The sequence below is a fragment of the Emydura macquarii genome, unplaced genomic scaffold (genome assembly GCF_026122565.2).
Source record: "Emydura macquarii macquarii isolate MOO-44397 ecotype Brisbane River unplaced genomic scaffold, CSIRO-AGI_Emac_v2 contig_1390, whole genome shotgun sequence".
Lineage (NCBI taxonomy): Eukaryota > Metazoa > Chordata > Testudines > Chelidae > Emydura > Emydura macquarii.
The window spans coordinates 23,369,789-23,384,103 of record NW_027131527.1 but is presented as its reverse complement, the minus strand read 5'-3'; the positions used below and the strand labels follow the sequence as shown (position 1 = coordinate 23,384,103).

Sequence of the window (14,315 nt, the reverse complement as noted above, 5' to 3'; positions counted from 1 at the left end):
TTCTTTTCTCATCAGGAATCTGATGAATATCACAGTTTTTCAAAAGTACACAAAAATTCCTCCATATCCTCATCGTCGCTGTTAATGGGACAGAGCCTTTCCAAATTTTTGATGGTGAGACGCAAAGAACTTTCAGATGGTAGCAGACCCTTTTTACCTTCCAGGATCTGGAGCTGGATTCTGGCCACTTCCATCAGTCTTTGATGAGTCCTTTCCTAAGCAGCCATCTGCCTTTCTTCAGCTTCTTTTTCCCTCTCAGCTATCCTTTGCTTTTCCTGCAGTCGAAGAGCTGCCATTTCCTTCTAATGCCAAAGATGCTGGCTATCTTTCAGGGCTTGCAGTCAAAGATCTTCTGCAGTAGCTACCTCTGTGAGAGAGTCAGGTGGAGATCCTGTTCTCTGGTCATTCTCTATGAGCAAATCTCTCATTTTCTGCTCTGAGACATCCCCTTTAAGGGTTACTTTTCTCTCCTTACATAATTGTTTAAGCTCTTTTGTGTTCATAGCCTCATCTGATTGCTGCTCATTCATCATGACTAACTTTAACCTTTAACACTCTCAGTATCAAAGTTTAAAATTTGGAATAGTGTGAGGTTCTGATTCAAAACCCAAATGATCTGATTCTGTGGATCCTAACATGACTATGCCACTGTGTCCCGTCCATGTCTAGGGTAGAACACTTGAAAATGCCAACGTCAGGCAGGCTGCAAAAGGAGAGCAGATTCTCCCAACACTGGTGGGTGACACTGAAGTTAGACTTCCCAACCAGCCACAAAAGATGCTTTTGATTCACCACACTGGTTATTAAGAAGCTAAAACAAAAATATACACAATCCCCTGTATTGCATTTCAGTTTCTGGCTCCCAATCATCCACTAGGTCCATAAAGAGATAAGTTTTTTAAAACTCTATGCTCTTTATCAAAAAGGTTTTCCTGACCCCAAAGGGTAAGCCACAGTACCAGATCAATAAGTCTGGATCTTACCCAAAATACCATGCTGCCAGCCAATCCTTTAGTAACTAAAACTAAAGGTTTATTATAAAAGGAGAGAAACAAACTCTAAGAGAAATGTTAAATGATTAAAGCAATCACATACATACAAATGATTTAAAAGTCCATATACATCAGGTTTTCAGTAGAATTGTGGAGTTTGCAGGCTTGTACAGTCCCTCTGGGTCACATGAGTAAGTCTTGGTGACTCATCAGGTGTAGCTCCAGCTTCTCTCTCCAGGCCCATTGTACCTGTGAATTTCCTTAATGGGCCAATAAGCAGCTTATTGCTGCTGCCATCCTATCTGGGGTGTCACCCAGAAACACAGCCCAAATTGAAATATAGGTACATTAAGCATATCCATAACTTCCAGTACAAATATGACACATGCACATAAACAATATTATCGTACTTAGCAAATTATAACCTTTCTAATGGTACTGGACATGGCATATCTCATATGAATTATTGTAATTTTGAAATATTATTGTTAAATAATACCATAAATGGTCCCCCTAATTCAGCCAGCATCACACCAACAACCAGTTATCATTCTCTAATTCTTCGCTTTGTTTCTGCATAGATTAGAACAGCCTGGAGACTGATCTAACATTCGTCAGGTGGTTATGGTACCCAAAAGCCGTCCCAAACAATAGCCAGACCACAGTGCACTCTGATCACTCTTTTTCCCAACCCCAACATACCCCTTCCTAACTCTGACATGCCCCTGTAAGAGGGGCTGTGGGAAAGGAGGCAAAGAAGCCATCTATGACTAACACCATGTTGGGGAAATCCTTAGCCTGGAACCTACAGGTGGTTTCTGCTCCCTTTAGACTGAGCAGAACAGAACGGAGAGCCCAAAATCTTTGATTGTGGCCCTTGACCTTTTTGAAATAATGTTCAGTTCTCAGACTAAAAAGGTTGGAACCCTCTGCTGTCCAAAATCAGAAAAGACATTTTGAGAAGTTACCATAAAAATACATATTTAATTATAATAATGAAGCTGAAATCCCTTAAAATACCAGAGTTGCTGAAGCAAAAACTGGCTGTGACAGAACAAAAGGTTGGTCTTTTTTAAGAATAAGAACAAATTCTTAAATGTCAGGGGGAATTTTGTCCAAATCAATATATTGTTCAGGGACCATTTAATAAGTATCTACACAGCAGATGCAGTTACAGTAAAGAATGTAAAATTTTGCCCTTTTGCTCAGTCAAAATACTGTCTGAAGCCATTGTTATGCCTTTTAAACAATACAAAATGATTCACTCTGTGGGTTTGGGGTTTTTTTGGTTGTTTGAGTAATGTAAGTTATTTACCTCACTTAGAGGATCAGATGTGTATGATGACTTTCCTGATAGTAGATGTCTACTCCGGGACATCCGATTAATTGCATATGCTGGTGAATGAATACCTGCTGGTCTTTAGATATAAAACAGGAAAGACATATACATTTCAAGCAGCTTTTCTTTTTTAATCTACACTGCAATTGCTTGTATTAGTTCATTATTTACAGATTCTACAGATAATTAGTTTACTGTTTAAAGTTGCTATACATTCTTATAAAGAACATGTAAGAAAATCAGTAATACAGATCAAAACATAAATCGCTAAAATGAAGAAATGTCGAATACTATGGGCCTGATCATGCAGTCATTCCATTGTCCCAGTCAAAATCACACTGATGTAATTTCATTTTTGACACATTATGCCTCCAGGCACTGCCACTGAACTGGTGTGCCTGGTCTGCAGAGGTGCTTCGTATTTTAGTAAAGGGGAGATGGCAACTTTAACCGTGACTCCAACCTATTTAAGTACCTGAAAACTAATTTTTTTGCAGATAATTTAGAAATTAGCTGACAGGAGAACTGTATCTAACTTCTAGATAAAGAACGAAAAATATATACAAACACCAATTAAAGTAATATTTTAAGTTATATGTAAATTTAGAACACTCAGGAAATAATACAGCAAGATATTCCCAATACCAAGCCTGGAGGTATCAGTTTTGGAACTTTACCACAGAGATCAGAAACACAAGTTTGATACTTTGTACACTATCTTTAGAAGAGATAAATAAAAATAAATAAAATCTGCTTAAAATATGCTTACTTTCACTAACAAACACACTCTGTGTTACTGTCATTATGTACTCTATTGTAGTTAATTTTTTTCACTCCATTAAAAATGCATTTACTTAATTTTAACATACGTGATTAATTGTTTTTCTTTTTTATTAAGAAGAGGAATGTATTTTTCTAATTATTTTGGCATTTATGTTTACTGATCATAATCACGTATATGACTCCCTAACATTTGACTCAATCATTATTAGTATCAAACTTGGAACCGCATTTATTTTCATACAAATTTTAAGTTATTTTACAGATATAATTAAAATAAAATTTGAAAATAAGCCACCTTCATCTGAACAGTGTCTAAAGTTATGTGTTTAGCTAATTTTTTTAAAAAGTGGCACTGCTAAGGTGAAAATGAGCTAAATTTACATTCTAGAAGGATATTATTATTTGATGGTATCACTTTAAATAATGAATGGCAAAGCACAATATGGTGGTAAAAGCAATAAGGATAATTACTCCAGCCAGAATAAGTTAGGCATTTTAGAACTCACTACTCAAAGAATGAAATGTAAGCATAGGAGAGAAATAAAATTATGAAATGCACAGACCAGTCAAAAAATGAAAATAACAGTACTGTAATCCTTGACGAATTTTGAAAGAATAAAATTACAGAGAATATATGTGCATTGCAAATTTCAACAGGAAGTACTGAGAAATAACAACAGTAAAAATAATACAAGTGTGTGAGACAGAGAAAACAAGGTTACTTACCAGTAACCTCTGTTCTTAGAGATGTGTTGCTCATATCCATTCCAATATAGGTGTGGGTGCGCCCCGTGCACAGATTCCCGGAACTTTTTTCCCTAGCAAGCCCCGCAGGGCCAGCTTAGGCACCCCTGGAGTGCCGCGCTCATGTCGCGGTATAAAGGGTGCTGCTGGCCCCGCGGGTCCCCAGTCTCTTCTTTCTGCCTACTCCGACAGTGGGGACGGGCGGTGGGTTTGGAATGGATATGAGCAACACATCTTGAAGAACAACAGTTAGTGGTAAGTAAACCTTGTTTTCTATCTTCAAGTGATTGCTCATATGCATTCTAATATAGGTGATTAATTAGCCATACCTTAGAGGTGGGTAGGAGTTGTCGTGACCTGCTCTTGTCAGCACGGCTCTGCCGAAACCCGTGTCTTCTCTTGCCTGCTCCACGATGGCGTAGTGCAACGTGAAGGTGTGGACCGACAACCAGGTCGCTGCTCTGCAGATGTCCTGCAGGGGCACTCGTTCCAGGAAGGCTGCGGATGAAGCCTGGGTTCTGGCTGAGTGCACCTTCACAGCGCCCGGAAGGGGCACCACTGCCTGCTTGAAACTGCTTCTGATGCAGGCGGTAATCCAGTTGGAGATTTGCTGGGTGGAGACCGGTGAGCCTTTCATCCGGTCAGCCACTGCCACAAATAGTTGTGACGACTTCCGGAAGGGCCTGGTGCGCTCGATGTAGTAGGCCAAGGCTCGTCTGACATCCAGTGAATGCCACCTCCGTTCCTCCTCCAAACCGTGTGGTTTAGGGAAAAACACAGGGAGGAAGATATCTTGATTACAGTGGAACTGAGATACCACCTTAGGCAGGAAGGCCGGGTGGGGCCTCAGCCGAACCTTATCCTTATAGAAAACCGTGTTGAGGGGCTCCGAGATCAAAGATCTTATCTCAGAGACCCTCCTAGCTGATGTAATGGCCACCAGGAAGGCTACCTTCCAAGACAGGAGGAGTAGGGAGCATGTGGCCATGGGCTTGAAGGGGTGTCTCATCAACATGGTAAGGACCAGGTTGAGATCCCAGGGCGGTACCGGGTCCCGGACCTCAGGGAAGGTCCTCTCCACCCCCCTGAGAAACCTAACTGACATGGTGTGGGAAAACAGGGGCTGCCCCTCCATCGGCTGGTGGAAGGCTGAGATGGCCGCCAGGTGCACCTTCAGGGAAACCAGAACTAGGCCCTGAAGCTTAAGGTGCAGCAGGTATTCCAAGATCGCCTGTATAGGCGAGAAACTTGGCAGTATACCCTTAGACTCCACCCAGCAGGAAAAACACCTCCACTTGGCCCTGTACGTAACCTGTGTGGAAGGTTTTCTGCTACCCTGCAGCACCTTTTGGACCTGTAAGGAGCAGGCTCTTTCTCCCTCCGTCAGCCAGAGAGTCTCCATGCCTTCAGGTGGAGGGAGTCCAGGTTCGGGTGCAGCAGGCGCCCTTGGTCCTGGGATAGCAAGTCGTAACGCCTGGGTAGCGGAATCGGCACGGTGATGGAGAGGTCGAGCAACATGCTGTACCAATGCTGCCTCGGCCATGCTGGAGCAATTAGGATGATGTCCGCTCTGTCCCTCTTGATTTTGAGAAGGACTTGGGGCAAGAGCAGGATGGGGGGAAATGCATACATCAGGCCCCCACTCCAGTCTATAAGGAATGCGTCAGACAGGGAGCCCGGCTCGCGACCCCGAAGTGAGCAGAACCTCGGGCATTTCCTGTTGCAGGTCGACTCGAACAGGTGTAGTTGGGGAACACCCCACTCTTGGAAAATTGAAGTCGCTATCTCTTGGTGCAGTGACCAGTCGTGGCGGGGTGAGAACGACCTGCTGAGGCGGTCCACCTCGTCGTTCCTGACCCCAGGGAGGTGAGAGGCCGATAAATGAAAATCGTGCCTTACTGCAAAGTCCCATAGTCGGATAGCCTCCTGACAGAGAGCCGAGGAGCACACTCCCCCCATGCCTGTTCACATAAAACAGGGCCGCCGTATTGTTTGTGAGGACGTGAACCACCCTGCCCCTCAGGAATTTGAGGAAGGCCTTGCAGGCCAACCGGACTGCTCTGAGCTCATGTATGTTGATGTGCAGAGCTCTCTCCTCGGGTGACCATATCTCTTGGGTGCCCAGGTTGTGGCTGATGTGGGCTCCCCATCCCACATGGGACGCATCTGTGATGAGAGTCACTGATGAGGCCAGGTCTCTGAACGGGACTCCCTTCATCACTTCCCTCGGGCCCCTCCACCAATTGAGGGACGACAGCACCTGTGGGGGAACCATGACCGCTCTAGTCAGTGAATGCCTGTTTGGTACATATACTGAGGCCAATCACGCCTGGAGAGGCCTAAGCCTAAGGTGAGCCAGCCTCACCACATACGTAGAAGCTGCTATGTGTCCCAACAGTGCAGACAGTGTCTGGCCGTAGTCGTGGGGGACCTGTGGAGATCGGATATAATGGTCGCTATTGCCTCGAACCGAGGCTGTGGGAGGAAGGCTAAGGCTTGTATAGCGTCCAGTGTGGCCCCAATAAAATCTATATGCTGCACCAGAGTAAGTGTGGATTTCTGCTCGTTGATGAGCAGCCTCAGTCTAGTGCATGTTGCGCAAGTAAGCCGCAGGCTGTTCCTTACGTGGGCCCTGGACTTGCCCCGGATCAGCCAGTTGTCCAGGTAGGGGAAAATTTGTACCCCTCTGCAGCGCAGGTGGGCTGCCACCACCGCCATGCATTTTGTAAAGACCCTGGGTGCTGAGAAAAGACCAAAGGGCAGGGCCCCAAACTGGTAGTGGCGCCCCGCTACCACGAACCTTAGGAACCTCCTATGGGCAGGTAATATAGAGATATGAAAGTACGCATCTTTTAGATCGAGGGCAGCGTACCAGTCCCCTGGATCTAACACAAGAATGATGGAGGCGAGGGAGATCATGCGGAACCTGATGCGTCTGATATATTTGTTCAGACGGCGTAGGTCTAAGTTGGGTCTAAGCCCCCCCCTTGGCCTTGGGAATCAGGAAATATCTTGAATAGAATCCCCTCCCCCTCTCCGTCACAGGGACTTCTTCCACCGGCCCAAGCTCTAGGAGGGAATCAACCTTCTGTACGAGGAGCTGTTCATGGGCAGGGTCCCCAAAGGGGGAATATCCTGGGGGGGGAGTCGGGGGGAAAGGCCGTAAGTTGAAGGGCATAGCCCTTGAAAACCACCTCCAGGACCCAATGGTCCATAGTAATGGCTTCCCACTCTGCATAGAAAGGTCGGAGCATTTCCGCAAACGGTCGGTTAAGATCCAGGGGAAAAGGAAGAGTGCCACCCTCGTGCACTCTATCAAAAACGTTTATTGGAATTACCCCCTTTGGGAGGCCCTTGCTGGGCCCCAGCAGAGGACCCTTGCCGGCCTCCTCTGTTTGGCCCCCGGTAGCGATTCCGACCTCTCCTTGGTTGGGCGGGTCGGGGAGCCAGTCTTGGCGGAAGGGGCGGTTGCCTCTGGACTTGAGGCCGGGACTGACATCTCGAGGCCTGGGGGGTATACAGCCCTAGGGACTTCAGGGTGGCCCAAGAGTCTTTTAGGGCATGGAGTTTCTCATCTGTTTTTTCAGAGAATAGCCCAGTGCCGTCAAAAGGGAGGCCCTGTATGGCCTGCTGGACCTCTTGTGACAGGCCTGACACTTGGAGCCAGGAGCAACGGCGCATGATGACAGCCGAAGCCATGGCCCTGCTAGCTGTGTCCGCCGCGTCACTGGCGGATTGCAGGGCCACGTTCGCCACAGCCTCTCCCTCCTGGGTCACCGTGGCAAAATCTGCTGCTTGGTCAGGTGGTAACGCCGATGCAAATCTCCATAGCGATGACCAGAGGTTGAGATTGTACTTCCCCAATAAAGCCTGGTGATTTGCTACTCTAAACTGCAAGGCTGCAGCAGAGTAGATTTTCCTCCCAAAGAGGTCTAGTTTCCTCCCATTCCTATCTTTGGGAGTATTCCCTTGGTTCCCCTGGTGGTCTCTCTGATTGGCTGCGTCAACCACTAGAGAGCCGGGCGTCAGGTGGTTGTAGAGGAACTCAAAGGGCTCCTTAGGCACATAGTACTTCCTTTCTACCCCCTTCGACGTAGGAGGTACTGAGGATGGGATTTGCCAGAGGTTTCTGGCAATTTTCATGACCCTATCGTGTACAGGGAGGGTCGCTCTTGAAGGGCCCGCCGACCCTGATGGCCCAAAGAGGGGGTCCTTTTCCTCAGACATGATTTTAAATTCCATGCCCAAGTTCTCAGCGGCCCTTTTTAGAAGGTCCTAATGGGCCCGGAAGTCGAACAGGGGAGCCCTGTGATCCCTGGCCACAACATCATCTGGAGACGAGGAGGAGGATTGAGGGATGGGCCCTGTAGAGGGTCCCTCCTCAGGGTCTGAGTCTCCCTCCGTATCATGCCCCTGGGTTGGCTTGGCTAACAGGGGTGCCGGCGGGGCCGCCGAGGAATGCAGCGACGCAGAGCCTTGAACCACTTGTGCGCTCCATGGCCCCCAATAAAGCCATTGCCATGGCCCTTGGCCCCATCCTGGTATCGGTATGGGTTGTGGTTGGTGCGCTGCAGCATGCCGGCCACCTGAGCCACCAGAGCATTGCTTGCCACCCCGGTATGGAGAGCGGCTACGCGACGAGGACATCGACCGGCACCGACACCTTTGGTGCCGGCGGGAGGACGAGGCCGAAGAAGAAGAAGAGATCAAGGACCTGCCCCGGCGCCGAGATGTCTTGTGACGAGAGCGGGAGCGGCGTCGGTGATGGCTGCATGGAGCAGATCTGGACCGCACGGCTGTCGGTGCCAAGACTGTCAGTGCCAAGACTGTCGGTGCCGACACGGGTAGCGGGACCATGAAGCATGGCGGTGCCGAAAAATCTGGGACCAGTATGGAGGTTGGTACCCTGATCGTCGATGCCGTCAATGCCGTCGGTGCCGGTGGTGGTGCTCGGACCAGCGAGAGTGGACTGCTGTCCCTGGATCGGCTGCGGCTGCAGGACAGGGATCTGGAACAGTGCCGCGGCGGGCTCCACACCGGAGTCTGTGAGCCTGAACTGCGGTCCCTGCCAGGGTTAGAGCTGGATCTCTGACGACCCCAGTGCAAACCTCACAACCGCCCATGGTGCTGCGGTGCCGAGGCACTCAACAACCTAGAGTCGGAGCTCGGAGGGGAGCCAACGCTCTCCACCCTCCATGACCGTCTGGGGGGAGACTTGGATTGCAGACGTCTCCACCCACCGGGGCCACCCAGCGCGGGTTTGCCCCAAGACGCAGGTCCCTGAGCAGAGGGGGGGATGGAGGCTTGGGCATAGCCATGAGGGCACGTGCCACACTAAATGCCTCCGGCGTCGACGGCCCTTGCAGGGGCGCTTCCCCACCCCCAGGAGTCGGGGGAGGCTCCCTGCGTGGAGACGCTGGTGCCGGAGTAATCACGGCACGTGGCTTGGGCATCTCCTTGATCGCTCCCTGCTGTCCCGGTAGCAGGGAGGAGTCCATAGGTGCGGCCTCAGGCCATGTCTTTTTCATAGGCACCTTCGGCCTCAGTGCCGGTGCCGGAGGGGCGCTCTGCACCGACGACACACTCGGTGCCGTCGGGGATCGCGATGGTTCAGACGCTGGCTGGAGCACGGACTCCATCAAGATGGCCTTCAGCCTGGCGTCTCTCTCTTTTTGCGTCCGGAGATTGAAGGCCTTACAGATCCGGCACTTGCCTGGGAGAGCAGCACAGAAGAGACATCGGAGGCAGCAGTCATGAGGATCACTGACGGGAAAGGCTTTAGCACAGAGGTCGCAGCTTTTAAAGCCTGTAGAGCCAGGCATGGCTCTGGAAAAACCCCTTTAGGGGTACTTACTCTAAACTACTTAACAACTATTAACAACTACTTAACACTAGAACTTCAAAGAAGAGTCAACAACAGCTAGGGTACGAATGCTACTTGCAGACAGCAGGAGGCAGTAGTTCCAGCAACCGTCACAGGTGGAAAGAAGGAACTGGGGACCCGCGGGGCCAGCAGCGCCCTTTATACCGCAACATGAGTGCGGCACTCCAGGGGGCGCCTAAGCTGGCCCTGCAGGGCTTGCTAGGGAAAAAATTCCGGGAATCTGTGCACGGGGTGCACACACACCTATATTGGAATGCATATGAGCAATCACTCGAAAATAGAATGTGTTTTGGGGGGTGTGTGAGGGAGACCGTGTGTGTGAGACACAGTGTTGAGGGGACTGCGTGAGCGAGACTTCGTGTATGAGAGAGAGTGTTAAGGGAGGGGGTGTGTGAGACTGTGTGTGCCTGAGTGTGTCAGCATGTTGTCTCATTAAGCCAAGCACTCAGGAGCCTGAATGCTTGTTCAGAACAGAAGCAGCTGCAGCTCCCACTCCTGAGCCAGAGGCACCAGCACAGATAGGCCCTGGCTCCCTGTCCCCCACCCCAGCTCAGCAGAGACCCATTCAGGAGGCCACCTCTAGCATCGGGCAAGCTCCCCAAGTGCCACGCCAGCTATGGATCAGCTTCCCAAAGAAGAGGAGACTGCGATGGCAGAAGCAGCAGCGCAAGCTGGGCAGTTGGAGAGCAGTGGCTGCTGGCTGGGCGCCCAACTCTAGGAATGGTGGCTATGGGGAAGCTAAGGAAAATTTTGCGGTGGCTATAGCTTCTGCAATCACATCCTAGCACTACCTCTGTTCATAAAATTATAATGTAGTATGAAACTGGGAGGGAGGGAGGGAGGGAGGCAGGCAGGTGCCCCCTCCTCCCTTCCTAAATGGCACCCCTGCTGGTCTGCCTCTCCAGCCCAGCTCCGCTTCCACAGAAGCATAATTATGCCTATGATTATGATAATTCATTTCTAATAATTATAAAATCCTTTGATAACATGTTAAACTCCAGGCAGTTTTTAGGCAAAATAAAGTTCAGCCCAAAGGCTCAATCGGAATGTGTCTCCCCACCACTTGGCATCTTTTGATCCTCTATTTATGATCAGCTGTTGAGGCTTTCTCTATCAGAGACACAATCTTCACACTTTAGCTCCTAGATGGACTCTCACTTCTCCTTGACTGAAATTTTCATAAATTATGTTGGGGTATGTTAAGCTATTGCTGATTCTCTTTCATGTTGTAGTTTTGTTTTATTTCCAAACTAATCTCAGAATCATAGTGAGTTTCTTCATTATGTTTGGGGTATTGTAATATGCAATGGATGAAATAATAAATCCATCCCTAAGTTAATTATTGTTGCTAAATATGATTTGCATTATTGGAAACAAAGTTCAATTGCTTGAAAGTTACAGCATGTTGTTTTGTAATGCTAATTATTGCATAGCAAGTTTGGAATGATGCACTCATTCTTACATGCATATTCCCTCAAGGCATTTACTTTTTCTTTGTTTCAGAATAAACCAAAGCTCAGAACTGCACAGTAATTTGATTGGATTTGGCAACCATTATGCTAGACATCTGTACTCTCACAAACCCTTCCTACATGTTTATACACTGAATTAGTTTTTCATTATGCAGATGAACTCCAAATAAATGAAAGGATTGCACACTTTGTTACTTCTGTAGGCCAAGCACATTGCACACACCAGGGGCTCCTTTCATTTCTCCATTTCCCCCATGCCCCCGACATACTCCCTCTGGGCCACCTTCTCATCGCTTTCTATTTCAGGAATTCCATGTAACCTGCCTCCAACACTCTTCTCCTTCATACCAGGGTCTCTATATATCCCCCCACAGCTATATGCCGTAGGCTCATTGTGCCCCCCCAGTCCCTCATCTACCACATGCCAGGGGCTCAGTGTGCCCCCTTCCCCCACATGCCAAGGTTTCTGTGTCACCCAGGTCCCTATACAAGGGGTCCCTGTTCTCCCCCGCCCCCCGCCCCCATGCCAGGGGCTCAGTGTGTCCTCCCATTCCTCTCTCAGTCACATGGTAGGCCCCAATATCCCCTCTTACTCCTATACCATTGTCCATCATTCTCTCCCCAGGCCAGGGGCTTTGTGTTCCCCCCCGTCCTCCCCCCATTCCATCCACCATTCTTATTTCTGCCTTAGAAATACAGGTAAACAGAAATGCTATCAAATGGAATGTTAGCTTTGCTTAGCCATAAAGTAGAATAAAGAGTAAATGTCCTCATGAATTGAGTCTACAGTGCAATTCATGAGCTTCTTACTTTAGCTGAATAAAGTACTAATATTTTTAAACAACTTTTTAAATGATAGCATGTTTGTCGAACTATACCAATGAGATGTAATGTATCACTTTGAATGTATTTTCCTGTAAATACTTTCATTTCCTACTTTATGCCCAAGCAGTATATTAGCCTTAATGAAAATGTTTCTCATTTTCAGTAACTATACAAATTTTGTATCCATGCAGGGCGCTTTGGATAGCAACTATTTTTGTTTGCTGTATTATAAAACTTAAGTGATATTTTTAATTTTAGTTCCAACTTGCAAACACTATTCTTTTCAGAGAAAACTTCACTTAATTTTCCAATCTTGCTAAAAGAATTTTTCTAAAACTTAAATGAGTAATTACATAAAGCAGTAAAGGAAAATACTAAGTGGGTGAAGACAACATAGTCTATACTCGTAAGATATAGCTAATGCAGTCACTCAATCAGTCATGAAAAAATACTACATTCTATAAGATTTACAAACTGATCTTCATTTTAGAGGCAAAATATTAAATAAACTATTACTAGTAGAGAGTGCATATGTGTCAAAAGTTCAATTATGAACAACTCAACGCATTTATTTTACTTGGTAAGTAAAATTGGCTAACAAATTATAGTCTCTAATTAAGAACATTTCTGTCAGATACAGTATGATGTCCCGGCTAACTGACTTCTTTTTCCTTTCTGTGCTATATCTGACAGCTCATAATTTGATGCAGACGATTAGTTCAATCCCAGTTAAGCATTATCCAGAAAAGAGCTGAACATATCAAACACCAATCAGTTAAAATAAGTCATATCATACTTTCCAATTTGTGAGTGGAAGATACAGCACTCTACCAGATCCCTATCTGGGAGTGCAAAAACAGAGAGTGCTGCTTGTGTGGAATTCTTCCTCGCATAAATTCCTCTGTAGGATTGGACATCCATACATGGTTTGGGAGCAGGACTTGGAAGATTGCCATGGAAATGGCACAGTATTTTGACCCAAACCTGTAGAACCTTTTCTGGGCAAGTTATTGCTGATCCAAAGGTGGCTTTATGTCATCCTCCAAAACATATGGTCTGACCACTATGTCAATTCCTATGTTCCTGATCAGAGTGCAGAGAACTGCATTTATGGGGAAAAATCTGTATACTTATGCATCAATAACTATACAGTAGCTCTGCACTCTGGTTAGCTGAAACAATTCCATGTCAATACAAGCAGCATTAAACAAATGACAATTTGTGCAGTTATCAGATGATATCCAGGTCCTTTATGAAGCATAATGTTGAAGCACAAGATTTTTCAACCACCTGACCAGTGCAGCCATTTTCATACGGCCTCCCTTCCTAATATAATTGATTTTGTAAAAAAATTTGTTGTTGGCTAATAAGACTCCTCCTTTTATCTATCCTGCTTTATATTAAATGAAAACTACTCAGCTTTTCATAAAACTATCAACAGCATACTCTTTCTTACAGATATCATACAGATTTCATTGGAGTTAGAATAACTAACACAGTCCTATAATCTGCGCTTTTGGTCAGTTACATTATTTCCTCATTTCAGTGAAATTTATAAAACTATGGGAATATTCTTTCAAGGGAAATGGTAGAAGCTGTATGTGTGGGGATGCCTGAAACCAAACTAGACAAAACCCTAGAAAAGATTAATTAGAGAACAATCCTGGACTACATAGAAGATGTACCAAATTACCTAATAGGTCTTTACCATCCCTAACTTCTGTTTCTATGATTTCCTACCTAGTAACTGCTGGATTTCTGGAAGGAATGTTATAAGCTCTCAAAACTCTGATAAGAAGTTTAACATCTCCATCAGAGACCGTCTGTGCTGGAACTTTTTTTCTCTCTTTTCTTTGTGGCTTTAAATGTCTTTTACGTTCACCGAGCTTAAATACTGCATTCCTCAATTGACTAGACAGAGTTGAAAATGTTTTAATCAGTTTTATATATAAACGTCTTCCTTTATTATACATGATTTAAGAAAAATAGAAAATTTGTTACCTGAAGAGTTCCTTTCTACGACTGTCCTCTCTCCAGAAGACTCCACAAAGTCCCTAATAGACCTTACCAAGCAAATTTAATTCACGTGGGAAACATTTAGAAACTACACTGAAGTGTCCAATACAAAACCCCTATAGTCAGATATGTAGGACAAAAGAATTTTCACCCTTCCCTAAAATCAGGAATATTGATCCATTTTGGGACCACTGTTTGGAACATTTTCCTGCCAAAGGAGGTTTCTGCAACAGAATGAAGGTAAAGCTTGTAGTGCTTAA

General features: G+C 46.4%; 1 protein-coding gene across 1 annotated transcript in view; it reads right to left on the bottom strand.

Moving 5' to 3' along the window:
• CC2D2B (coiled-coil and C2 domain containing 2B) overlaps nt 1-14,315 on the bottom strand; it is a 112,201-nt gene that overhangs the window by 35,832 nt on the left and 62,054 nt on the right. Inside the window, 1 exon segment of the mRNA XM_067552887.1 lies at nt 2,308-2,410. Coding sequence (XP_067408988.1) covers nt 2,308-2,410 — 103 coding nt within the window.